The sequence below is a fragment of the Heloderma suspectum genome, chromosome 2 (genome assembly GCF_057233095.1).
Source record: "Heloderma suspectum isolate Gila_16-S chromosome 2, 16-S_ref, whole genome shotgun sequence".
Lineage (NCBI taxonomy): Eukaryota > Metazoa > Chordata > Lepidosauria > Squamata > Helodermatidae > Heloderma > Heloderma suspectum.
This window is the reverse complement of record NC_139459.1, coordinates 186993330-187019657: the sequence shown is the minus strand read 5'-3', so window position 1 is coordinate 187019657 and position 26328 is coordinate 186993330. Positions and strand designations below refer to the sequence as shown.

The following is a 26328-nucleotide window of genomic DNA, read 5'->3' as shown; positions in this document are numbered from 1 at the left end:
TGCCTCTTCCTTCCAGAATCTGCATAGTGGTGCCTTCCTCTGATTTAGATAGGCATTAGTACCCGGCAGCCAAAGGCACCCCCAATTAGAGCATATTGCAGTAATCTTTTACCACTGCCTGTGTCACCGTGGCCAGAGCCCTGTTCTCCTGAGCATACCAAATTATAACATATTACAAGTGAAGCTGGTAAATGCCACTCCTGTCCACAGAAGCCACCTGAGAATCAGTAGGTACCATGTTTTTGTGGACAGGAATGAACTAGAAACATCACAGGGCAAATTGATGACTGTGGTGGAAGACCTCTGCCCGAAATGGTTCCTAACTTCTCCACTGCCACTGTGTCTAATTTAGGCTCACAGTCGCATGGGAGAACATACCAGGAATGCTGGAAGCTGCCTTAATATTGAGTGAGACCATTGGTCCACCTACCTCAGTATTGTCCTCACTGACGGGCAGCAATGGCTCCCCAGAGTTTCAGGCACGATTCTTTCCTAGCCCTCTCGGGAGATGCTGGGGATCGAACCTAGGACTTTCTGCGGGCAAACCAGGTGCTCTGCCACTTGAGTTATGGCCCCTTCCCTTATTGGTCACAGCCCGAGGCTACAGTTGTTGCTACCCCATGGTTAGGTTCCTTTAAGGCCCACTGCCACCACCTCCCAGGGACACCTATCTCCTCACCTTCCTGTTGCTGTTTGTGTTCAGTGGAATACGCTTTGCCAATCATGGTCCAGACAGGCTTGAGGCACCCGAACAGCCCCTCCAGGAAGCCGCTCCCTGTTTGGCAGTGGATCCGCACTTGGTCGGCATGGTAACGGGTGGGCCGCACCTCGGGATTCCCAGCGCCAGCCCCTGCGCCGGCCCCGCCTCCCCCGCCACCCCCCGCTTCGTGCTCGTGCAGCTGCAGCACGCTGTTGGCAAACTGGTCGTGCGTCTCCTCGCTGGGGGTGGGGCTGTGCCCGCTGCCCCCGCCCCCGCCCCCGTCGAGGGGCAGCACATCCCTCAGCACACACTGCGTAGGCGTGAGGTCCTTTTCGGGGGTGCAGTCCGAAGCGTCTGGATCCAGCTTGCGGAGGGAGCTCTCAGTGAGGATAGTGTTGAAGCTGCCAAAGGATGGGGAAGGGGTGCGGGTCTCGTGCAGGCATGCCATGACGGTGTAGCTTTGGGTAATGTGCAGCTAGTCCCTAAGGAGTAGGGGGAAAGAGAGAGACAGAGTGATAGAAAGCGTCATGGATAGGATTGCTAATAGTATTAAGAGAGTTTGTGGGATTTGTAGGCCAACATTTTGACTTATTAATAACAATACCCTGAGGCAGAATATCAAAAGGAAATTGGATCACAGAGTTAGTTGCACGCATATCCGATAATCCATCCCAGCTGTTGCCCACTGCAGAAGTTCCAGTCCTGCTTCTTGTCACCCCACAGCCAATCAAATCACAATCCCAGCTGCCACGGAACCTTCCATCGGGACATCTCAGGGGCCAAATTACCTCTTGCATCCGAGTGCATGGGTTTAAACCCTGACGGTGGCTGCATCCAGTCGAAAGCAGCTCTGGGAGGGTGTGATTTTCAGTGGAGAAGTGGTGGGGGAGTGCTGCCTGCGTAAAGCTTCTCCTGCCCTCCGTTTTTCTGCTGTGACTCCCCCACCCAAGCTGCTCCCCTGGTAGGGTTCCAGATGTGTGCTTGTGAGAGTAAAGACATGTCTGGGGCACTATGTGTGTGTGGGGGGAGTGTTGCTGTGGAAAACTGGTGAGCAGGGAGGGGTAAAGCATCCCTCTCTATTGCTTCTCTGCTGAAAATTGCTCACTTCTTAAGCTGGTTTTTACTGCAGAGTACATGTACTTGTCTGTAACGTGTAATTTGGCTTGGCCCCTTAGAATGTTCCTGATTTAAGGTTCTATGTAGTTTGAGCTTAATATTAGAGGATGTAAACCATGGGTGGGAAATTTGGGGGGGCTCTGGGGGCCATTTTTTGCCCCCCACATGCTGTACTCCATGGGGCACCCCCGGGTACATGCTGGGGGAGGGGAAATTAGCAAAAGATGCCTGCATTAGTGCTATGGAGCGCTAAACTACGGAGCATTATATGGGTCAACTTTAGCTTCAAAACTAGCTAGATTTGGCTCATTTAGAGTTCTGTAGCACTAATGTGGACATTTTGGGGATTAAAAAAAGTTTTTTTGTGGCAGCGGGTATGGCATGTTGTCCACCCCTGCTGTAAACCAATCATCACTCTTCCCTCTATGCCTAATTTTCAAACCACTGTTTCAGTCATTCTTTGTGAGTTTGTGCTATTTATGTATTTATTTGTTCAGTTAGATTTTTGACCCTGGCCCTTTTCCCCACAGGGTCAGGACAGTGATACACTTAGAACAAAAATCTCATAAAACAGGCAGAATAAGTTAGCCAGTAAACCAGATAACACTGTATAGTACAACAAATCAAAATTACTCCATACCAGCTTAACCTCAGCCATGAAAAGCCACAAACACCCAGTAGAGCAACAGTCAAGAACTTTATTATTAGACACAAGACAGGGCTTCTTCTAGTTCCTGTCTGGCATAACTAACAACTGCCAACAAACAGAATGGAAAGTGAAACTAAACTAAAGCAACTGCTTTGACCCTAAGAGGCCATGTCTCTAACAACCCTAAGAGGCTGTTAATCGGCTGTGATTCTGGTGTATCTACTTTCAGTTTCATCACAGAATTGGGATCCCGAGCACTACACGAGGAGCATTTCCTTTCCTTGTTTTCCACTATATAACCTCTAGGTGGCACTGTGGTATAGCAAAATAGCGCAAATACACAAGAGGAAATTGAGCATTCGCTTTCACAATTAAATGCCACATTTTCCCTGCTCTAAAAAACTCACGGAAAGAGCTGGTTAGACACAGAAGCAAAACTGTAGGGTTACAATGCTGTGTAAAGAACCCATAAACAACAGCAAGTAGGGAATGATGAGTGCATGATAAATGCCTCATGTAGAAGATCCTGTAATCCACTCTGTTGGAAAAGCAAGAAGGAACATGATACTTTTTATCACTTGATCAGTTGCTCAAAGGTATTGGTCTAATACATACTGTAGTTCTCAACCCCCTCTTTTTGGGTTGTGGAACCTCTCTAATGTGTTGGGATATCCTGCAAAGCCCCAACCCCCTCTTCCTACACCTCCCTGCCTCACTATACACAAAAGTGAAACTAAACTTAAAAAGAGGTAATAAACTAATTATGTAATAATGACAAAGTCCAAGTAGCTAAATTTGTACAAATTAGTAATTATAACTTGAAATATTATGAAAAAATTAGAATGTGGGTAGATGGCTGGCACAAGACAGCAAAATAAGTGCCTGATGTGGGAGGTTGTAAAATTTTGCATAGCCCCTGGAGGATGCTCACAGAATCCAGAATCCAGAATCACAGAACTGTTCATGCTGATGGCACCTAACAGGGTAACAGCTAAAAGCTGGAGCACTGCAGAACTTTTAACACTGAAGTCTTGGTAGATGGAGCTGTGGCAAATAGCTATGGCAGAAAAATTAATCTATCAAATTAGCTAAAGACAAAGTTAAAATATCTGATTTTTCTGCAATATGGTATGATTTTATTTCATATACAGTCAGCGACACATGAGGCAACATCTATCCAACGCTCTCCTCTGATGTTGGAAAAGAGACTAAATATAATTTGCTGTTATAAAGAACCATAAAGAAAATCTCCAAACAGCCAATGGATTCCACCCATATTTTTGCCTGTAAAGTAAAGGGGGAAATGTGTTAAAAAAATACTATCTTCTGTCAACAACTAGATTTAAACTTGATGGATTGGATCCAGACTGAAGCTGGATCAACTGCACTGAAAGAAGTAGACTTCCTTGCCCCCTCTTTTCTACGGCAGCCCCTCCAGCCCCCTAGAAATGCTACAGAGAGAATCAGGAAAATCAGGAGACCCTGTTGAATGAGGTGAGCTGTGGCATGGTGGGGGATGGGGATCCCAAAAAATGGCGCAGAGGAACCTCACAGAGCCCTTCTTTTTGTGGAAGGCAGAATCCTGGTTGAAATACCCTGTAAATTTGGAACAAAATATTTAAATAACACTTCAAACCTCGCTTGACCACATAGATTTAGATCCTGTCATACTCCTTTTACCGTATACCACAAATCTTGCTGCCATGATCCAGGAGATGAGATCCTAAAGGATTTCAGCAGTTACAATCTTATATGCCAAGTATTGGAGGTTGGAGGGAAATCCCCAAGCATATGTGAAAAGGAAAACAAAGTATGTGTTTTGTAAAAGTTAACGTATTCCATATGAACCAAAGAAAGAAAGCAACACTGGGATATCTTATAAAGGAATGGACAGATTGTGCTAACCACTGGATAAGAAATGTACAATTGTCTGTAAATTTTGAGCATATGTTTTACACTGTGACTTCTGAGATCAACTTTGTGAATAGGTCTGAATTATGGAAGAAAAGGTATAAGGGAACTTAAAGAAATCTATAAGTCCCATGTCTGTCCTCCCTCCCTCCCTCCCTCCCTCCCTCCCTCCCTCCCTCCCTCCCTCCAATTTTAGACACCTTATGCCCTCCCCGGCCCACCAGCAGCCTTCTAAAAACAGTAGTGGGAGGGGAAGTAGAAAAGGCAAGGGGTTTGAGTCTTCTGGGTCCTCTAGGCCTTCTGTAATTTTGGAACTGTTTTGAACTAACAAAATGACCTAACTATAAAAAATAAAGGGACTCAATTTTTCTACAAAAACATTATTTACTGATTGTCCCTCCCTGACTAATCATATTAATTAACATCATCATCAAGGCCATACCCCAAACATTCATACACCAATCATCAGTTGTTGGGGGGTTAACAGTTGGGGCTGTATCTTTAACACATCCAAATTAAAAAAAATATCAGTGGGTCCAAAGAGAGCTCAATACCTACAATTTTCATAATTTCATCTTTTACCATCACCCCCAAATTTACCATTTTGGGGCAGGACTAAAAAACATGATATATATTTGCTCCACGAACAAAACCCTTTTTAATAACCCTCCTGCCTCCACGCCTCAGACATACAAAGTAGCTTGTATGCACAAGCCCTGTATTCTCCCCCCTTGCCTCCTCAGATGCCGGTTCTCATTCCTTCTTCCCAAACTCAGTAGCTGCCAGCAGTCTCTGTCTCTCTCTCCTGTTTCTGGCCTCTCCTAAAACATCCTCCATCTCTTTGACTGATCATGCTATTTCTCTGTCCTGGTGCCTTCTCAAAACCAGCTCCTTCCTTTCCTGCACCATCTTAACTGCTCTTCCACAACCAACTGATGCTCCCTCAATCTTCCACAATCCCTGCTACTCATTGCCCATCACTAACCTCTCCCCGCTTTCCTTCCCTCTCTTGTCCATCCATCTAAAGTAGATTGCAAGCCCTCTTGTGCAGCCTACAGTACAGTGTCTATTTCGGAGGTAGCAGCAAGTAGTAAATACAAAACCATCACAATCTAATGCAAATTAAACGTGGCTGCTAGTTAAACAAACACAATTCCTTCTAAACCAGTTTCCCCGGAAGCAGCGTAACAAAAGTAGGCCTCTAAAAGGGACTTAAAATATGGGCAAAGTAAAAGAAATCTTATCAAGAGTTCTGGAGAGACAAAAAGCAAGCTGGAGGGGGGTGGGTGTGGGTGGGAGAGGTTAACATGGGAAAAGCCACAAAGAGATCTGTAAGAGCCCCAAACAAATGGATTGATTAAGGAGATGGAACACCTGGACTGGAACGAATGGGGAGCTTCATGGGAAGCTTAATGGGAAGCCAGAAGAAAAGGGAGACAAGAAGAGACCTTTAGACAGGACACTAAGAAGCTTTAATGTAATACAGTGCATGGCAAAGCCAACAAAGATGGTCTTAAAAGTGCCAAGGGGATTACATGATCAGAGCAGTGAGCAAGAAAAGGAAGTTTAGCATCAGAAAATGAAGACAGACGTAACTATAAAAGGAGAACTCATGGTGCATCTCTCAGCTGTGGGGTGTATTTCTGCCAGCCTTCGCAGCTTGATTGACAGACGTCCATAACAGCAAATAAAATGCTGGTTCAACTGCAAGGGTTGCCTTTCCTCACCTGTGCTTGTTATTTTAATGCATTTTAGTTATTCTAGTTATGTTAACCTGTCCGGTGACATTTAAAATATATACATGTGAATTGTATTTTATATACACCTATAATGTGGAAAAGCGGGACATAAACATTTTAAATAAACCCAACCAACCAAACTGCTGCCCTTTAAAACAAAAAGGGCTGCATGTGTATTTCATCATTTGTCGCTTTGTGAATATTAATTTAAAGCAGAACTGTTAATATTTAGAATTAATGAAAAGCAGAGGGCCAAAGTGCATGTGAAGCTAAAAGCATCACTTATAATTGCATAGATCTTAAAAAAAAAAAAAAGGAACAGCAGCCATTGGGACATCTGATCAGGATCAGAACCGTGGCGCATGGAGATGGGGCTGGTTTGGGCTTAACCCAATGAAAATCCCCTCCCCCCTGAAGGTCCTTTTAGCCCTAAGGGAAGCTTCCACTGGTGTGTGATACAGTCAGAATATAATCAATCAACCATTAATTACTTGATTGGATGCATTTCTATACTGCCTTTCTGGAACCAAACAAGGTAGCTTACAAAAATTCTGAAAGCAAAAATCATAAACAAATAAAAATATAGTAAAAAGTTAAAAACAACTTTTAAAACCAAAACATTTTTAAAAAATCAAAATTAAAAAGATGTGTCTTAACCCCCTTCCTGAATGCAAAGCAAGAAGGAAAAACAAACAAACAAACAAACAGGTTTGGGAGGTTTTATTTCCAGGGAGGAAGAGAAGATGATAGCATATGTTCAGAAGAAGAGAATTAATTCAAAGTGCATTGGGCAGTGAGAAAAGAGGGCAATGGGAGAGAACAGAGGGAGATTTAAAAAAAAAAAGACAGTGGGGAGCAGCCTTTTGACAAAAACATCTCTGTGTCAAGACTGCATGATGACAGCCTGTGGGGAGGTGGTTTTGTTGGCTGTGGAACTTCCTTCTGTGGGAGATCAAGGGTAGTCTTCTATGGTGTGTAAAGGAGGCGCTGCAACTGTGCCTGGTCTTAGATGGATCCCAAAGCACTGAATCCTGGTTATGCCCCAAGACTGTCACCATTATTTCAAAAGAAAGCTATCTGCTATTTTAAAAGTGCAGAAAAACTAGATACAATGTATCCCAGTCTTTTGAGAAGGAAAAGAGAACCAGGCTGTTAAAAAGCTAAGGACCAAATGACCAAAGAATTGATAACATCTTTATATTTAAATAGCACATGTTAATGGTGCTATGCACATCATAATAACCATCTCCCAGGGGTGTAATTTCCCATCTCTTTTTTAGACACATGCACCTGCTAAGTTAGATGACCAGTCCTGCAAACATTAGTAATCTTTTAGCATTTATACAGCACTTGTTCAAACCTTTCATGTAGGATATCTCAGTATGTGAAAGATATAGGGCAGTATCCAACTGTGTCATTCTGCTAGAGCAAATGATGTTGTGGTAGTGGAAACTAGGTTCTGGACTACGTGCAAGAGGAAAATCCAACTAAAGTTATGTTGTGAGAGCATGGTTGTGCAACCAGTTGTACGTCATGTTTGCACATCCACTTGTGCAACTGGCTGTGCAATAGGCCTGCACAACTGGTTGTACATCATGCCTGCTCAACAGGTTGCACAACTGCTTGTGCATTATGCATGTGCAGCTGCTTGAGCAAACATAATACACAGCTGCTTGCACAATGGAAAAATTAGATGGAGCTCTGCTAGTGTGATTTGAGTTTGTGGAATGACACTGACAGCCTTTTAGAATGGGGAAAAAGCTGCACAAAATCCAGGAAACCACCAAATGATCGATGGTTGGGAGAAAGGTGATGGGGCTGTCTGGGGACCCCAGGAGAGCCAGATTTGGCCCCTGGGCCTGAGGTTCCCCACCCCTGTACTAAACAAACAAATAAACACACACACCCAGCTAGCTAGAAAGAGTTTCAACACAAGAGGAACAGCTCTCATTCTGCAAGAGCACTCAAGTGTGGCTTTGGGGAAGTGCGGTGAAAGTCTAATTCTTCGTATAGTGGGTTGTTCTTGATAAATGGGTTGCCACACAAAGCCAGATGACAAGTGGTCAGAATTAAAGCCGCCACCAGCACAGCCTGTTCCTGTGGGATTGCTCCTCATCTCTTTGACAAACTAATATTCCAAGGGTTCTTTTTAGAGATGCACAAACCCTCTCCCATTATTTCCGTAGACACTTCTGCCTTCCCAAGCGCTGACATTTCCTGTTCACCATACTTATGCACAAAAGCAGATTTTTAGTTTTTGCAATATGGATCAGAATTATTGTTACACATCACACGTACATTATTATCCACAACTGGCTGTATTTGTGCATCATGTTCCCCATTCAAGAGCACAGACTTCTCCAAAGCCAATACAATGTCGATCTAAATCATTGTTTCTTGCTCACACATTATTATCCACAATTGGTTTAACTTTGGAACAGCTTGCACATCCAGCTGCCATTTCCTACCCCCCCAAAACACACACACACACACACACACACAGACAATATTCTCAAACTTGTTGCATGTTCAGGACTTTTGTCTGCAAGAACAAGTATGAGGTTAATGCATCAAAACAGAAAATCACACATATTCACCAATGGTGCCATTTCAGATTTCAATAGCAGGGAATGACAAGATTTTCAGAAAGGGTTAAAGGCCCCATGTTGAATATATTCAAAATTTAAGAGATTAGTTTTGCATTTTTAAACACTTAACAACTTTACAAACATTGCCAACACAGGACAGCCACCTTTCTTTCATTTTTAAAGCCAAAGAATGTGTGTCTTTCTCATGCACATCCAGAATATACACCCATTTTTAGCTTAGTTCATTTGTAGAAATAGTCTCTCAATTTGTAGAACCAGTGAGTTGGCCACAAATATAGGTGCTTTTGAGGAAGAATCACAGGTGATCTGAAACTGGAGGGTGGGGTAAGGAATGGCTCCTGCTCTCTCTAAATGGCGTCCCTAATATTCACACATCCCTAATTGTTGGCAGCCACTTGAAACCGGTTTATTAAATTTGTTGTGTAGATATGGCCTTAATGCTCTGTTTTGCTATGTCTCAGGCTCTCTCCATGGTGCTGAATTCATCAACCATCTGCCTTCTTTGTTGTCAGTGTATTCCCTGTGGGTTTGCTGCTTCTGATCCATGTTTCCTTCCTATTCACATCTTAAAGGAGCAAGCAGACAACATCCAAAGGGTATGCATGCACAGGTTTGAAAACACATATTATGCTAACCATATATGGAAAGTCAGAAACATATACTTAAGAAGAGCTGTACAGATGCTTAAGACATGATGAAGATGTGTGTATCATTGGGCAAATAGCAATGGTGGGTATAAGAAGCAGTCCTGAGCATGTTAGGAGTCAAGCACTGTTCACATTTTCTCCATCTCTGCAGCCATGACAGAGAACGAGGGCAGACAGTGCAGAGCTCAGCTAAGTGAATGAGGAGAATTAGCCATTGTCTGCAATGAAGAATTCTGTGGAACCCCGAAGGAGGCTTGGAAGATGGCAGCATTAGAGAAGGCCTGGTCAGTGGGGCCCCCCTGATTATGGAACGATCTCTCCACTGAGGCCCTGGTTAAGACTGTCCTCTACTCCCAGGCATTTGATGGCATATAATGGGGCATTTATGTCAGCTGTCTTTATCATGTCTAGTATTTTATTGAAATTGTTCAGCTGTTTAAATTGTTTTACATTTTGTATGTTAAACATTTTATACTATGTTTTATTATCTTGTATTTTAAGGTTTGCCATTTTTGTGAATTACCCAGATAGCTTTGGCTATTGGGTGGCATAGAAATAAATAAATAAATAAGCAACCCACAAACGCACATAGTTCTACACCAGCCTTCCCCAAACTGGCACCTCCAGATGAACTACAGCTCCCATCACCCCCAACCAGTACCATGAAGGGCTGTGGTGGCTGGGGGTGATGGGAGACATAGCCCAACACATCTTGCAGGTGCAAGGTTGCAGGAAGGCTCTTCTACACCAACTGAAGTTGGTCCTGTAAAATAGATCACACTACCCTACCTTTCATTTCGGGGAACTAAGAAGCCAATGGGAAGCCTCCAGCTGGAACCTGTTCCCTTTCCCCTCCCCACCCAGGATGTTCCAGCTTGAGCTGCTCTCAGAGCAAAACTGCCAGCTGGCCATGGATTCAAAGGTATTATTGAAGGGAAACCTTGCTAGTGGCCAATGCCATGTCACTAGGTGATATGAAGACATCAGCGTAACTCAGCCAGTCTATTCACTCTACTTGCCCTGGATTTTTATCTGCCTGCACTTGGAAAGCTCTCTCCCGCACTGACAAGTGGACAGCCCATAATAGGAAACCTAGGCACACATAAGATATAGGTCACAAGGTCTCTGGAAGCGTTAAACAGTGGCCTTGAAAAGTGATGCATGCGCATGCGCACACATATGCACTTAACCTTATGAAGTGTGGACATGATTGAAAGATCTTTGTGTTTGAGACAATTAAAGCTAGAGCTTAGAAGGGACATAAAGACAGGTTACACTGACACCCAACGCTTAAGCCTAAAAATAGGAAGCTTAGACCATGAATACAAACCTTGAGATGGAGACTAGGTCATAAGAGCAGGAGACAAATGGTCATTTTTATCCTTCTAATCCCATCCCTGCCCAATTTGTCTTTTCACCCAGCATCCTAGCCAGAAAATATCCATTCTGTTTATAGACAGATAGGGTGGGAGAGGTGGGTAAGGACATGAAAGAGTAGAACCAGCTTTTAATGCAACCACTTCTGGAAGAAAACACTTAGGCAAGGAGATAATGTTTGGGGGCCAACATCTGTTGGTGTATAAACATGGCAGTTTTTGTGTTAGGGAGATGTCTTGAACATGCTAAATATATAGGCCACTAATTCTAAGTTCTATAGAAAGTGGCGCTATCTAAGAATGCTGGCATTCTTTCTATTCTTTTTAGAGAGAGCAGAACATGCTTAACTATAACAGGCATAATCTACCCAAAGTAAAATATGTTTTACATTCCATTGATTTCAGTAGGAGAGAAATAACAATATTAACAACAATAGTTTTCATTTAGTGCTGGAGGGAGCAATCCTATGGCCCACTAGACACTGCCTAGGGGGCCACAGGATTTTTCAGTTTCTGGGAACCGAGGTCAGAGCCAGGGCTCCCAGTGTGGTTCCCAGAAACCCCTCTTCCCCCTCATGGCCAGTGCGGTTCTCTCCATGCCGGCTACATCTCCATGCTCAGAAATGGAGTGAGGAGATGGGGGGAAAGGGGCCGTCTCGAGGCAGGGAGGGGACTGCAGAAGCTGTATTATGCAGCTTCCTATGCGCTGTGCAGCCTCTTTCCCTCCCCCTCTCCGAAGCCGCAGCTAGACAGCCAAATTGGCCATCTAGCCAAAAATGCAGGGCAGCCAGAGCATGGAGGCAGGGATCACCTCTACAGAATGGCCACCCTGCATTGGATACTAGGCAGCTTCTGACTTCAGAGGCTGCTGACTATCTCAATAGGATTGTGCCCTTTGAGAGTGTTCAAAGTATTTCTCTTACATTGCCTTAGTAGCCTTCGAGTGTGATCCTGACCCACGTGGACAGCTGTCAATGGTCACAGGGGGTTAGGATGGGACCGAAGTACCCATCTGCTGGTGGGCATGAGCTCTGCCTGTAGTATGGGGGTGGGGGGGGATGACTCCCATGGAAAGCTCCACGGGTATAGATCTACCGCTGCTGGTGTTTCCACTAGGAAACTTTCCAAGGCCCCTCATTTCCCCATGAGGTCCCAGCTTCAGCGCCCTTGTCCATGCTACCCTTAGGGTGACAAAGGTAAAAAAAAATGTGATGGAGACAAAAAGAAGTCAGTAAGTCCACCCCACCAGCCACCATGGCCAACACAAGCTGGCAGAGCTTTGGAAGTGGTGGATGACACACCCCTCCCCCCTCTCCCACAACCCCTCTCAGGATTACTCTGCCCAGCTGCAATCTTATAAACAAACACTTACTTGACAGGAAATCCCATTGATCTCAATGGGACATATTTCTGTGCTTTTGTATAGGGTAGGTTTTCCAGCAGTCTTCCAGCAACCTTGAAAGGTTGGCCAGTATTATTATCCCCATTTCGTAGATGTGGTGATTAACTCTGTTACTGAAAACAGTGGGATTTAAAAGTGTTAACTTTGGCTGGAACACAGCCAAGACTTTCACCTGTTCAAACACAGAGACAACAAAACCACATTGATTACTGTGTAGGGGGTGGGCTCCAGATTTTCCATTGCACTGTAATATTTAGGACTCCTTTCTTTTGACTTTTCCCTTGCTTGTCCCTCTCAGTGTACGGGATTCTCTCACTCTCTCCTTAATATGCTTATACAGCTCTTTATCTCCTTAGGGCTGGACTGACTCATAGTCTTTTAATGATTTTATCCTCATTGCTGTACTGTAATAAGACACACAACCTGGGATATTATCCCATGGTGGGTAACTGAAGAACAATTACATGACATGCCCAAGGTCATATGAATAGACTGTGGCAGAGCAGGGTGTATTGGTCCAGGGAGGGCAGATAACTCCCTTGTCCATCTTCTCCATAGAACTCGGATAGAATCACAGGCTATGGCGTGTGCATGTGAGAGAGAGTGCTGCCATAATTTTACCGACAATGCACAGAGCAGGAGGGAGAGGAAGCTCATACTTGCCCCTGGGTGGCTGCAGAAAACCTGGAGATGTGTCACTAATAACAGAAGACTGGGTCATGTCCCAAGATCCTGGCTGTGCCGGCACACCAAAAGAGCAGCCGCTTTGCAAGCTCTTCTCTCTCTGGCTGGGCATTGTAGCATGGATGGGCTGCATGCTTGCTCTCTCGCCAGTGATGTGCCTGACTTGTACCCTGCTGGTGAGGTGAGTGATTGGCTCATAAGCATTGTGCATGCAAATGAAGGCCCGTGCCCGCGTGGGTCTCTTGCGGCTGGCATTTGTAGAACTATCAAGGGCAGCATGCAGGGCAATAGTCTGACTCGCTCGATTGATTTTGCCTTGCCCTCACCATCACCTCTCTCATCATCACGGAGGCAAACGAGGCAGGGAATGCAAGAGCCTTACAGAAGCCCACTTTTGATGCTGACCCTCGCCAAGGCAATAATCATGCGTGTGTGTGCGTGTGTGCATGGGGGGGGGGAGGATACCATTTTCTAGTTTAGGTAATCCCATTTGCCCAAGTGTGGTCATTCCATCCTCTTGTTAATCAGGCCCTCCCTGTCCTGCCAGCTTTAGCCAGTCCCTCGAAGTCTCCCCGACCTCTGGAGAGGCAACTAAATGGATCCTACTCTTTATGGGAGACGCCAGTCCTGAGGGGGGAAAACGGAAGACAAATTTGACTGGCAGAGGGGTTGTGAATGGCTGGACATCAGCAGAGAGAATAAGAAGAGGATGGAGAGTAGTGAGGGAGAAGTAAAAAATGAAGATGGATGGATGCACAGAAGGACAGACAGACCGAATGGATGGAAATGTAGATTTACAGTGCAATCCTATGCATGTTTACTCAGAAGTAAGTCCCATGATGTTCAATGGGGCTTACTCCTAGATATGCAGCTATAGGGCTGCACTGCTAGCAGAGAAAGAATTGTGAGATATAGAAGAGTGAGTGCATAGCCAGATAAATGTCTACAACTCTCACTCAATAGTTAGACAAACAGAGATATACCAATGCAGAGAGATATAGCAGGCCTACAGAGCTGATGGTGAGATACAGGGCTGTCACCAGTAGGATTTTCTGCCCCTTCTGTGACGTTGGCTAAGAAATGAAAAATCTGGGGATGCACTCAAGGACTCATGAGGGCTTCTTGGAGTTCTGCCTCCTGACACAATGGGGTTCACTTGAGCTCTAGCCCTGGCAAGATGCAGCACAGTAGTGGTAGGCAACTTTTTTGGGCTGTGGGCACATTTGGCAATGGGAGAAACTGTCCTGGGCACCACCACAAAATGGCTGCCATGGGAGGGCATGGCAAAGGGCAAGTAACCTGCCTGAAAGGGTGAGTACAAGGCAGAGGTGGGGGCTGAGCCCCAACACGCTAAACATACCTTTGAACCCACCATTTTCAGCACCAACAGAAAATGATTTCACAGGAATCCCAGCTGCCTGCAAAAAAGTGCTGTTTTTTAAGTGTGTGTGTGTGGGGGGTAGGGACTCTTGGCGGGCACCAAGAATGGTGTTCAGGTGCACATTGGTGCCTGTGGTCACCATGTTGCCTATCCCTGCAATACAGTGAGAGGCATGGCTGGCTGGCTGATGCCATACAGACAGACAGAAAGATAGATTTTGGCTTGCCCTCGTTGCATAAAGCCAAGAGAAAAGACAGAGGATTGGGTCCAGACTTATTCATACTTAGAGTTGACATGAAATCAATGGTGCTTAAGTTAGTCATGATTAACTTAAGTCCAATTGATTTTGATGGGTCTACTCCAAGTATGACTGAGTCTGGATCCGACTCAGAAATATTATCAAATAGATTGAGGCAGATAGTGCTCCCTAAGTCTGGGATTCCACTGTGATTTTGTGTTTTTCTGATGTGTCCCTGCCTCTTGACTGCCCAGATTTCATCAAGTTCCTCTTGAGTGACAGGAGCCCTTCTCATCACCAAAGGTCCCTCTCCCTGGCCCATAGTCCTGTGTACATCCAAGTGCTTTCACCTCATGGAAAGACACCGCCACATCTATCCAAATTCAGTTCCCAAAGTAATAGCTCCTTTGCTTACTAGCAGAGCCGATGCAGCCATGAAGGAGCAGAGCCATGGGTCTGCGCTTCCTTGTGGCTCAACAGAACTCAGGTCAATAGGCTGGAGGAACCAAGGTTGGGCTCTGCAAACAGGCTGAGAATTGAACGGATATGGGTGCAAGCACCCCTGGGCTCAGCACACTGATGCAGAATTTCTAGACCTCTAACCTGGGCCTGGGTCTGTCATTCCCCCCTCCCCCAATTAATTCGTAAATTGATTCACTCATTCAAACCTATAAATCAGACCATCTCAAAAGCTCAGTGTCGGTTACAACAATGTTAAGAACAGCAGGAGCATAGAACAGGCTACTAAGATCATAGACTTGAAAGGTATATAAATGTACCCACTCTCACACTGGATTATCCCTGACCCTTTAAAGCTATGCTCAGACATTTCCAAAAGATACTCAGGCTTGACACCTGATGAATCTCCAGAGCAACAGGAGTTCCACAGCTGTGGACTGGCCACTGAGAATATCTCCCTCACTCCCGTTTTTGTTCAAACATGATGCATGGCTGCTATTGGAGATGAGCCATAGCTCAGGGGTTAAAGTCTCCGCTTTGTAAGTCCCAGGTCCCAGGTCCAATCTCCACTTAAAAAGGACTTCAGGAATCAGGGTGAAGGAAAGACTTTGACCCGAGACCTTGGAGAGTCTGCTGCCAATCAGCCAACGCTGAGCTGGACGGACCAAAGTCTTGACTCACTAGAAGACTCCCTAGTCCAGCAGCTACTTTGACAGAGGAGTTAAATACTTTCCACCACTTGGGAGAAGGGAGTGGGTGATCGTGGGCCAAAGTCCTGTGCCAACCCCCCCCCCAAATGGTCTCCGGCTGTCCCATTGTCACAGACGCTGCTCACCTGCACCCTCTTTGTCCCTCTTGAGTTTCACAGTTGAGAGTGGTGGGAAGACAGCACCACTCAGGGGGCTGGATTTGACCCAGGGACCACCAGTGGCGGATGCCTCCCTTAGATGGTGCTCTCAAGTGATCTTAGAAAGCACAACGGGATACATGGGAGCAGGTGGGCTCTTGGGGATCAAGGACTCGATACAGATTTACTGCCATCTCTGAATGGGACAACATGCCCTCTGTGCAAAGTTCCCTCTCATGGGTAATACACACCAAAACTTAGCCAAGTCCCCCTGCGTCCCGCTCGCACACCAATACTCTTTACCATCTCAGTTCCCGCCAATTCAGCTGTCCCAAATTGGAGGTCAGATTTCCCCCATCCTTTCAAACGCTATTGGAGACCAGGCCCCTGATTTTGGGATATGGTGTCTAACATCGCATTCCTGTGCACATCTACTCAGGAGTAAGTCCCATTGAGTTCAACGGTTTTTGCTCCCAGATAAGTGGGCATAGGGCTGCAGCCTAAAAGAGGCAGGGACCAGTACTGGTGGGAAAAGCGACGCTTCAAGCCCCGTGTCCGTGTCCTCAGTAAAATAAGAGCATCCTGCTCACCTCAGCTTTGTCCGATCGGTCCAGCACTTGAGTTATCCCCAGCTGTGGTCAGCAGCATTTATCCTCAGTTGTATTCTTCCAAATTCTCTTGTGCAATTTACCTCCTGACCTCCCCGCTCCAACAGATTATCCCCCTAGGTGGACTCCAGCTGCCCTCACATGAGCTAAAATGTCAACACCATGTGGTTTTGTTTATCTCCTTTTCAAGGTGTGTGTGTGTGTGTGGGGGGCCTAGGAGAGAACTTCAGTGCTGCATCCCTCTCCCCACCCCTCTCTTTGGAAAGCTCCAGGGCAGACCTAGCTACCCACTCAGCTCTCCTCAGCACTATGCATTCATTCCATCCATCTATGACACAACCTACCTACCCCATCCATGGAGATCTACCTAATCATGGAAGGCTAAAATCTGGTACATGCTGGGGAATAAACCCCACTGAGCACTGTGGGGCTTAGCTTACCTCCTGAGCAAACATGCATGGGGTTAGTTGGGGCAGCATGCCTACCAGTCGAATCACTCACAAAGCCATGCCTCCATCTCGGTGACAAGCATGCCTCCTAGCTGTCAAGCCATCTATCCACCCAGAATCAAAGCGTACAGCTATTTGCCTTTCCTACACACACAGTGTCACACGCCTCCCGCCTCATCCCTCTCCTACCCATGTGCTGTCGCTGCTGCAGTCTGGGCTCCGCTCGCTGCCTGCCTCTTCCAGTGCCTCCCTCCCTCCTCTCCTCTCTTCTCTTTACTTAATCTCTCCACTCCTTCCCCTCCTCACACAACCAGGCTGTAGCCAATGGGCTGCATTGGCGGCCGTCTCTGCTGCAGGTAGCTCAGTGGCTCGGCTACTGATGTCATCGCAGCGGAATGCGGGAGCCAAGGTGAAGTGGTGCCATGTGGGGGCTGACGTGCCCAGGATGAGGCCTGAGGCAGGAGAGGGCTCGGGAGGACAGAAGCACCCATGCCACCCTCTCCCTGCCTCCCTCCACACTTGGTTTGGGGTTTGTCTTCTCACTTTCCTTTTCTGTAAAAGTGCTTGTGGGCGGGCAGGCGGGCAGGGGAGGGAGGGGAGCCAGAAGGAAACCTGCCTCCTGCTCCGCTTTCCTGCTTCCAGCTAGAACACGTTTTTCATCTCAGAGGGCTTTGAAATTTCTGCCAGAGTGGGGGCTGAGAGGAGCAGGGGGTGGGAAAGAAGGTCCAGCTCACAGCAGCCTTCTCCAACCTGGCGCCCTCCAGATGTGCTGGACTACAAATCCCATCACCCCAGTCACCATGGCTGTGGGATGGTGGGCTTTGTAGTCAAACACATCTGGAGGGCGCCAGGTTGGAGGAGGCTGGCCCAGGAGATGGGAAGACAGAATGTAGTGAAAAAAGCACTTTGTACAAGCTCAGAGGCACTCTATTCTTTGTTGTTATTTCTAAAGTTGCTAAGAGTCCAAGGTTTGAGCCTTGCTTTAAAACAAACAAGCCTGGCTTACAAGGTAGGGCTGTGGAGGGGCCTTGGGAAGCTAAGATTTTTAAGAGAGAGAGAGAGAGTATCTGAAGGTTTTCTAGCCCAACAACGAACATCAAGGCAAGATCCTCCATCCTGAACACCATAAATAACAGTCAACGTATCCCAATCAGCCAACTCAGACCTCTGATACCACTTGATGGAATAAGGTGAAGCAATCTTTCTCTCCTTGGCCCAACATGGCAGTCTGAATCCCCTCCCCTCCCTACCACTCCCTGCTTGCCGTTTGAAAAACTGTGTAAAGACAGGAAGATCCAATCAGATAGGCACCGTCACTATATCCTAGAGCTGAGAGGGCACCTTCTCTCTTATCAACTTGCCCGGTCACTGAGTTCATCTGATGGGATGCTCCTGGTGCTTCTACATGGGCCTATGGCCCAGTTGGAGTCCACCTGGAGTAGAGCCTTCAGTGTGGTGGCTCCCTTGCTGTGGAACTCCCTGCCTCTGGAGGTCAGGCAGGCATCAATATTGTGTTGTTTTCAGCACCTGCTGAAGACATCTTTATTTCAAGAAGCCTTCCTTGATTGACCAGCTGTGGTTTTTATTGGCATTCTGTTTTTAACTAACTTTTAATATGGTATTTCATTCTTTTTATTTTTTATTGTTCACCACTCTGGAATCTGTTTATATGTGGAGCGGTATATAAATGTTGCAAAAAAATATAGTAACATGACATAAGAAGAGCCATGCTGGATCAGACTAAAGGCCTGTCTGATTCAGCATACTGTTCTCACATTGGCCAGACAGATGCCCATGGGAAGCCCACAAGCAGGACATGAGGGCAACAGCACCTTCCTGTTCCCCAGAAAGTGGTATTTAGAAGCAATATGGTATTGGGGGTTATATATGGCCAACATTAATAGCCATTGAGTCTCTGTACTGTCTAAACCTCGGAGAGGAAACCAGTTTCTGCATCACATTTTGTGTAAACTGCTCTGGAAACAGTTTGGGTGAAGGGCGCTACAAAAATATTTTAAGCAAGCACACAAAATCTCCTTCTCATCCAGTTTGGCCCTAAGTGCAAAGGCAGAGGGACAAATCTGGCCCTAAGTGCAAAGGCAGAGGGACAAATCCTAGACACTGCATTCCCAGTGGAGAGATCCTGGCACAATGATGCTCTGAAATAAGAAAAGTGAGGCTCTAGGGGTCAAAATGATGAACAGACCAACAGTGCTGGCCTTTGGGGCACATGAGCTGGATGCTTGGTCAGGGCACCAAGCTGAAAGGGGGCTTCTTCACACGGAGGTTTTATCCTGCTATTGAAACTGCTCACTCACAGAAGTTTGCGGACCCTTTTCATAATGTTGTCAACCTCCAGGGCACACCCAGAAATATTTCCTGGTTATTCCATGTTAAATAGATCCGGAAATAATGAAGTGTTAAAATATGTTGGATCGTTGTGCTGTTAAAACAGCCACTAGATGGAGCTGTTTCATAGAGTTCTATGGATAGCTGGCTGGGGCATGCTGGGAGTTACAGGACTTTTTCTTCTGTCTAAACATACATAGGATTGCACCCTAAATGCCTTAAACAGAACTTGGAGTCTGTATCTTTCCACTAGCTTCTGTATCCCTTCCCTTCTTGTCCTACCTTGATGCTTGTGCTATCTCCTTGCATCTTCTTCTAGGAAGACTCAACCAGAACCTCTCTTCCCTTTGACAACTGCCAAAGCCTTCTCTGCTTTCTAGGAGTTAGCTATCATCTACATTCAAGACAAATATTTCATCTTGTCAATAGACAGGTTGGCTATGCACATCGCTTCCACACATGCACATCAACCAGGCTTGAGAATGGAGATGAAACTAGCCAGGCATATATGACTAACATGTATTTTTCCAAATCATTATTGGGGAAAATAATTCCCATTATACAGATGGGAAGTGAGATTTGAGACTTGCCCGTTATTATCCAGGGCATCCATCAGCAAGGTGATATTTGAGCTTCTGTCTCCACTGTCCAGATCTAACAGCAGACTTCAGTACTAGCTCTCAGATTCAGAAATCAGACTGAAGTATTTGTTTCCTTGGGTGGGTTTTTAAAAAATATGAAACCAGTCCATGGATTCATGGAGATGTTTGAATGCTTCACCCCATTTGTAATTCAATAATTCTTGACTTTCCAATGTGCAACTTGGTATATTGAAAGTTTCTACTCCAAAGCAGTATTCCCCCCCACTGGCATAGCAATATCAGCACCCCACTGGCATAGCAATATCAAGTTGTTTGTGACACACAGACACCTTCATCAAGAAGCCCTTTGTGTAACTTAAAAGGATGTATTACTACCACACTAGGGGCCAAACTATGAATTATGGGAGAGGGGTGGGTGTTGTAACTCCAGTTCTCCTGCCACAACTGCTGGGTAACATGTTGTTGAAAGAAGACATACAAGACATTATTCAACATTTCTGTGTCCCTACAAGCAACTGTCAATGAAGCAGAGTAAGGGGATGACGACATGGAACACAGTGGTGACATATCATGGGACTTCTTCAGCTACAAATGACTGGGGAGGTGTGGTGGATTAGCAGTGGCTACACATCCTTCATTACTGAAGCTGAAGTGCAAATATTTTGGCCACCTAATGTGAAGAGAAAAGTCACTGGAAAAGACCTTGATGCTGGGAAAGATTGAAGGCAAAAGGAGAAGGGGATGGCAGAGGATGAGATGGCTAGATAGCATCACCAATGCAACGAATATGAACTTGAGCACACTCCGGGAGAGAGAGGAGGACAGGAGGGCCTGGCGTGCTATGGTCCATGGGGTCACAAAGAGTCGGACACGACTTAATGACTGAACAACAACACATTCTTCATAACATGTTATCTGGCCCTATGAAAGTGTTGACCCTAGAAAACGTTACCCAATTTATTATTTTATATTCCCAACATTACCCAGCTTCTTACTGAGCTGGACAAGCATAATGATTAAGAATGTGAGCTGGGAGCCAGGAGGTCTCCAGTTTAAACCATGGGTTGGATCCAGATTTAAGCTGGATCAATTGCACTGGTGGAAATGGACTTCCCCACCCCCTCCTTCCCCCAGCAGCCCCTCCAGCCCCCTGAAATGTTGCACAAAGAGTCAGAGGACTCTCCTGAATGGGGTGAGCTGGGGCGAAGCCCCAAAAATTAGGCAGAGGGAACCTTCATGGGTGAGTCCTTCCTCTCGCAGAATGTAGATCCTGGATCCAACCCCATGAATTCTCTAGGTCACCTTAGGCAACCCATTATTTCTGAGCCTCAGCCTCTTTTATGCAATATGGGGGATAGCAATACTGGCCTACCTTGCAGCACTGTTGTATGGACCTTGGAACGGTTGAGAGGAGCTATCTAAATGTTAAGTATAATTATTTATGTGGCCTCAGTGCAACAGCACCTACCAACCAAATTCAAAATGGACAAGTTAGGACTTAATAAATGGCAAACATAGTGAATTAAGTCCTGATTAAGAGTTTTTCTAGCTCCCCTGCACCCATTTGAAAAAAACAACCACACACATGTGTTAGTCATGTATTACATCACATGCCCAAATTCATAACATTTAAGCAACAAACAACACCTGTTCTATGGCTGAAATCCTGGTTTAAACACTGATATGAAACCTGGAAATATGCAGATTAAGAAGGCACCAATAACACAGAAAAACTAAATTAGCCCTCGGCATGCTGCATTTCCCTGTGACATTGCAGAAACTAGTCAGATCCACATTTCATTTGGAAAATCAGTTTCAGTGACAGAGAGGTGCTCATGAGGACCCCACCTTGGAGCAGAGGACCTCAGCTGTTCAAATATTTGACAGCATCAACACACATCTGCATCTGATCTATTTGAAAGAGCGTATGGGGCAAACGAGGCCCTTGTTTAACAGGTGCACATGCATTGGGACCCACATCAGCCCCAGATCCATTCCCCTCTTGCCTTCCATCAGACGTTCAATGCTATGCTAAATTGCTGATGATCAAATGTCAACCTGCCCTCATTATCCTGTCTCCTGGATATGCTTTGTACATCTGCACACCTGCAGGCACACGCAGCCTGATATATTTACTACACTAAGAAATAGGTATGGTCCGTGTATATGCAAACTGGTACACTGCCAATGGAGAAGGCTGCAATCCTGTACCCACCTATCTGGAAGTAACCTCCATTGAACTCAATGGGACTTACTTCTGAGTAGACATGGACTGGGTTCATAGAATCATAGAATAGTAGGGTTGGAAGGGGCCTACAAGGCCATCGAGTCCAACCCCCTGCTCAATGCAGGAATCCAAGTCACAGCATCCCTGACAGATGGCTGTCCAGCCTCGTCTTGAACGCCTCCAGTGTGGGAGAGCCCACCACCTCCCTAGGGAATTGGTTCCATTGTCGTATTGCTCTAACAGTCAGGAAGTTTTTCCTGATGTTCAGCTGGAAACATCAGGTTCAGATGATCACGTTGGTAAAAGAAGCTATCATGGCTTCTCCCCCTCATCCAGCATGTGTGACCACTACCCGTATAATTTCCCGTGATGCAGCACGGGTGGCACAGTGGGGTGGCTTCTTATCCACCCTACAATCCACGATGTGCAGTAGGGGTTGTAGGGTGGGAAGAACCCACCCCTGCCATGCCGTACGCCAGGTTCAGAGGACAGGGCAACCTGCGCTGCATCGTGGGTAATTATGCAAATGGTGGTCATGCGTGAGTCACACAAGGGCAGGGGGTAGAAGCCACGATGGCTTCTTTCTCCAATGTGATTGCCTTAACACCCCCATGGTGAATAGAATTGTGCTGTGGAAGACTCTTTTTAATGGAGGTGAAAAAAACAAGTTTCTAGTCATGAGGACTAGAAACTAGTCTTTTCAAAATTGAAAAGGAGTCCTGAAATTCTTCACAGAAGGGGGCAATGCAGATGCAGAATGTGTTGCTGCAAAATTTCCCACCTTAAAAAAGGTGAGAACACCTACACCAGCCCCTTCCCAGCCAATCAAGATTTCCAGAAAAAACTGTCAGCTGAAAATAGGTCAGTCTGCATTTCAGCTATGAGAGAATAGTCAAGCCCATCTCATCCAGCATTCTGTTTTCCACAATGGCCAGCCAGATATATCTGGGAAGCCTATATTAGGGGACAAAAGGTAAGAACTGTTCCCTATTGTTTGTTTTGAACACCTGATATTCAGAAATATAATTCTTTATAATGGAGTGGACAACAAGTGGTAGGAACAAGCTCATCTCATAGGATCTAACACCTACCAAGCCCCTATCAATGCAGGAAAGAAAGGAAAACTCACTGAATAGTCAGCAATATGCCACATAATTCTACTCTCCAAATACTAAAACGTTCAGAATATCTGTATTCAGTATATACTAGAAAACTTGGAAGATTTAATACCAACGCCAAGATAAAATTGGTGTTCTACCAGCCAGATAGACAAGTGTGTTCCAGTATGTACAGACAGAATGGCAGAAATCTGATGCACATCCCTACTTGCCCCCAACAGTGAGAATATATGCACAAAGAGTAAGAATATAACTAAAATGAGGACTAGAAGCCTGGGAGTTGTCTTAATACGTTTTCTTAAATGCTGCACTCCTGAATCCACAGCAGGTATCAGAGCCAACACTCAAAATTACATGCATATAGAAATGTCAAAACTGAATAGTCTGGCCATATAGTTTAGGATGCAATCCTATACATGTTTAGACAGAAAAAAGTCCTACAACTCCCAGCATGGCTGCCTGAGGCATGCTGGGAGTTGTAGGACTTTTTCTGTCTAAACGTTCATAGGATTGCACCCTTCGTTGCCTTTTGTGATCATCGCAGAGGCTTGAGCAAATGCCACCAATGAACTATCCACGATGACACTAATTAGACCTTATGCATGGCAAGCCTTACCGATATATCGTTTTTATACTGTATTGTATATGCATTTCAGTGTGAACTGCTTAGAAATGTTATTATATTAGGCTCCACAGAAGTATTATAAATAATAAATACATATGTTTCCTCTAACTAGAGCAGAGGTGGGAAATATGTGCCCCTCCAGAAGTTGTTGACTACATCTCCCATTATCCCTGACCATTGGTCATAGCCGGGCTGATGGGAGTTGGGAGTCCGGCTGGAAGGTTGCAGGTTCTCACCCCTGAACTAGAGCTCCAGTTAACAGCTAGTGTGGCAGTTTACAGCAGAGGTTTCTGAGGACAGCTATATCCTGTCACGGCAGTCCATGACAGAAAGTGAGCGAGTGGCAGCTCACGGCAGGAAATGCACCATTCTATTCCCTATTAATGGGGTTGCTACCACCATGGCCGCCACTGCTGTAATATTATGGCTGGCTTAATGTCAAACAGGTGTTTTCCTTCACTTGGAGGGGCAGCTAGCAGCAAATTTGGCCTAGATGTCACAAGCCACCAAATAACAGATGAGGGCAAGCGAGTATTCGTCCTATACTTCAGGAATGAGCATAAAGTACATTGCTAGGTGGCTTAGCAATCCAACATGCTGGGAAGGGTTTCTGACTCCCACTTACTTAAGAATCACAACAACAAAAAGATCCCACCTCCACAAATTAGGCTATTAGAATCCCTGATCCATTGTAATTCAGATGTAGAGTTGTATTTGGGTACGCAGCTCACCCCCAAGTTTACTGACCTCTTACTTGGGGTCAGTAAGATACTGGCTCTCCCCCCACCCCCTGGCCCGGTCACCATTTTGCATCTGGATCTGTCACCCTGAGCAACTATTTTGCACCTGGCTCCCATGGGTGGCCCCTTCATGGATCACTGCCTTGTTGTGGCGAAGGGGCTTGCGTAACTCAGTGAAGCCATAAGCTATGCCGTGCAGGGCCACCCAAGATGGACAGGTCATGGCAGAGAGTTCTGACAAAATGTGGTCCACTGGAGAAGGAAATGGCAACCCACTCCAGTATTCTTGCCAAGAAAACCCCATGGAACGTATCACAAGGCTAAAAGATATGACACCGGAAGATGAGCCCCGCAGGTTGGAAGGTGTCCAATATACTACTGGGGAAGAGCAGAGGGTATTTCCAAGTAGCGCCAGAAAGAGTGAAGCAGCTGGGCCAAAGCTGAAAGGACACTCAGCTGCGGATGTGTCTGGTGGTGAAAAGAAAATCCGATGCTGTAAAGAACAATATTGTTTAGGAACCTGGAATGTCAGATCAATGAATCAAGGTAAGCTGGAGGTGGTCAAACATGAGACGGCAAGATTGAACATCGACATCTTGGGAATCAGCGAACTAAAATGGACAAGCATGGGCAAATTTAATTCAGGTGACCATCATATCTACTACTGTGGGCAAGAATCCCTTAGAAGAAATGGAGTAGCACTCATAGTCAACAAAAGGGTGGGAAAAGCAGTACTGGGGTACAATCTTAAAAACGATAGAATGATCTCAGTACGAATCCAAGGCAAACCATTCAACATCACAGTAATTCAGGTCTATGCCCCAATCACTGATGCCGAAGAAGCTGAGGTTGATCAGTTCTATGAAGACCTACAACACCTTCTAGAACGAACACCAAAAAAAGATGTCCTCTTCATCATAGGGGATTGGAATGCTAAAGTAGGAAGTCAAGAAATCACTGGGATAACAGGCAGGCATGGTCTTGGTGTACAAAATGAAGCAGGACAAAAGCTAATAGAGTTTTGCCAAGAGAACACGCTGATCATAGCAAACACTCTTTTCCAACAGCACAAGAGGCAACTCTACACATGGACATCACCAGATGGTCAATATCGAAATCAGATTGATTATGTCCTTTGCAGCCAAAGATGGAGAAGCTCTATCCAGTCAGTAAAAACAAGACCTGGAGCTGACTGTGGCTCAGATCATGAGCTTCTTGTTGCAAAATTTCAGCTTAAATTGAAGAACGTAGGGAAAACCACTAAACCATTCAGGTATTAGACCTGATAGACAGAGTGCCTGAGGAACTATGGACGGAGGTCCGTAACATTGTTCAGGAGGCAGCAACTCAATTCATCCCAAAGAAAAAGAAATGCAAGAAAGCCAAGTGGCTGTCTGATGAGGCTTTACAAGTAGCTGAGGAAAGAAGGGAAGCGAAAAGCAAGGGAGAAAGGGGAAGATATATCCAACTGAATGCAGAGTTCCAGAGAATAGCAAGGAGAGACAAGAAGGCCTTCTTAAATAAACAATGCAAAGAAATCGAGGAAAACAACAGGATGGGAAAGACTAGAGATCTCTTCAAGAAAATTGGAGATCTCAAGGGAACGTTTTGTGCAAAGACGGGCATGATAAAGGACAAAGAAGGCAGGGACCTAACAGAAGCAGATGAGATTAAGAAGAGGTGGAAAGAATACACAGAAGAACTATACAGGAAAGATCTGAATGTCCCTGATAGCCATGATAGTGCGGTCACTGAACTTGAGCCGGACATCCTCGAGAGTGAAGTCAAGTGGGCCTTAGGAAGCATTAGTAACAACAAAGCTAGCGGAGATGACAGTATTCCAGCTGAGCTA

At 45.6% G+C, this 26328-nt stretch overlaps 1 protein-coding gene across 1 annotated transcript in view; it reads right to left on the bottom strand.

Moving 5' to 3' along the window:
• The window catches only part of MAP3K12 (mitogen-activated protein kinase kinase kinase 12), a 116839-nt gene that overhangs the window by 28768 nt on the left and 61743 nt on the right, over positions 1-26328 (bottom strand). The window contains exon 2 of the mRNA XM_084836740.1: positions 680-1182. Coding sequence (XP_084692866.1) covers positions 680-1148 — 469 coding nt within the window. The 5' untranslated portion in view covers positions 1149-1182. The remainder of the gene's footprint in view (positions 1-679; positions 1183-26328) is intronic.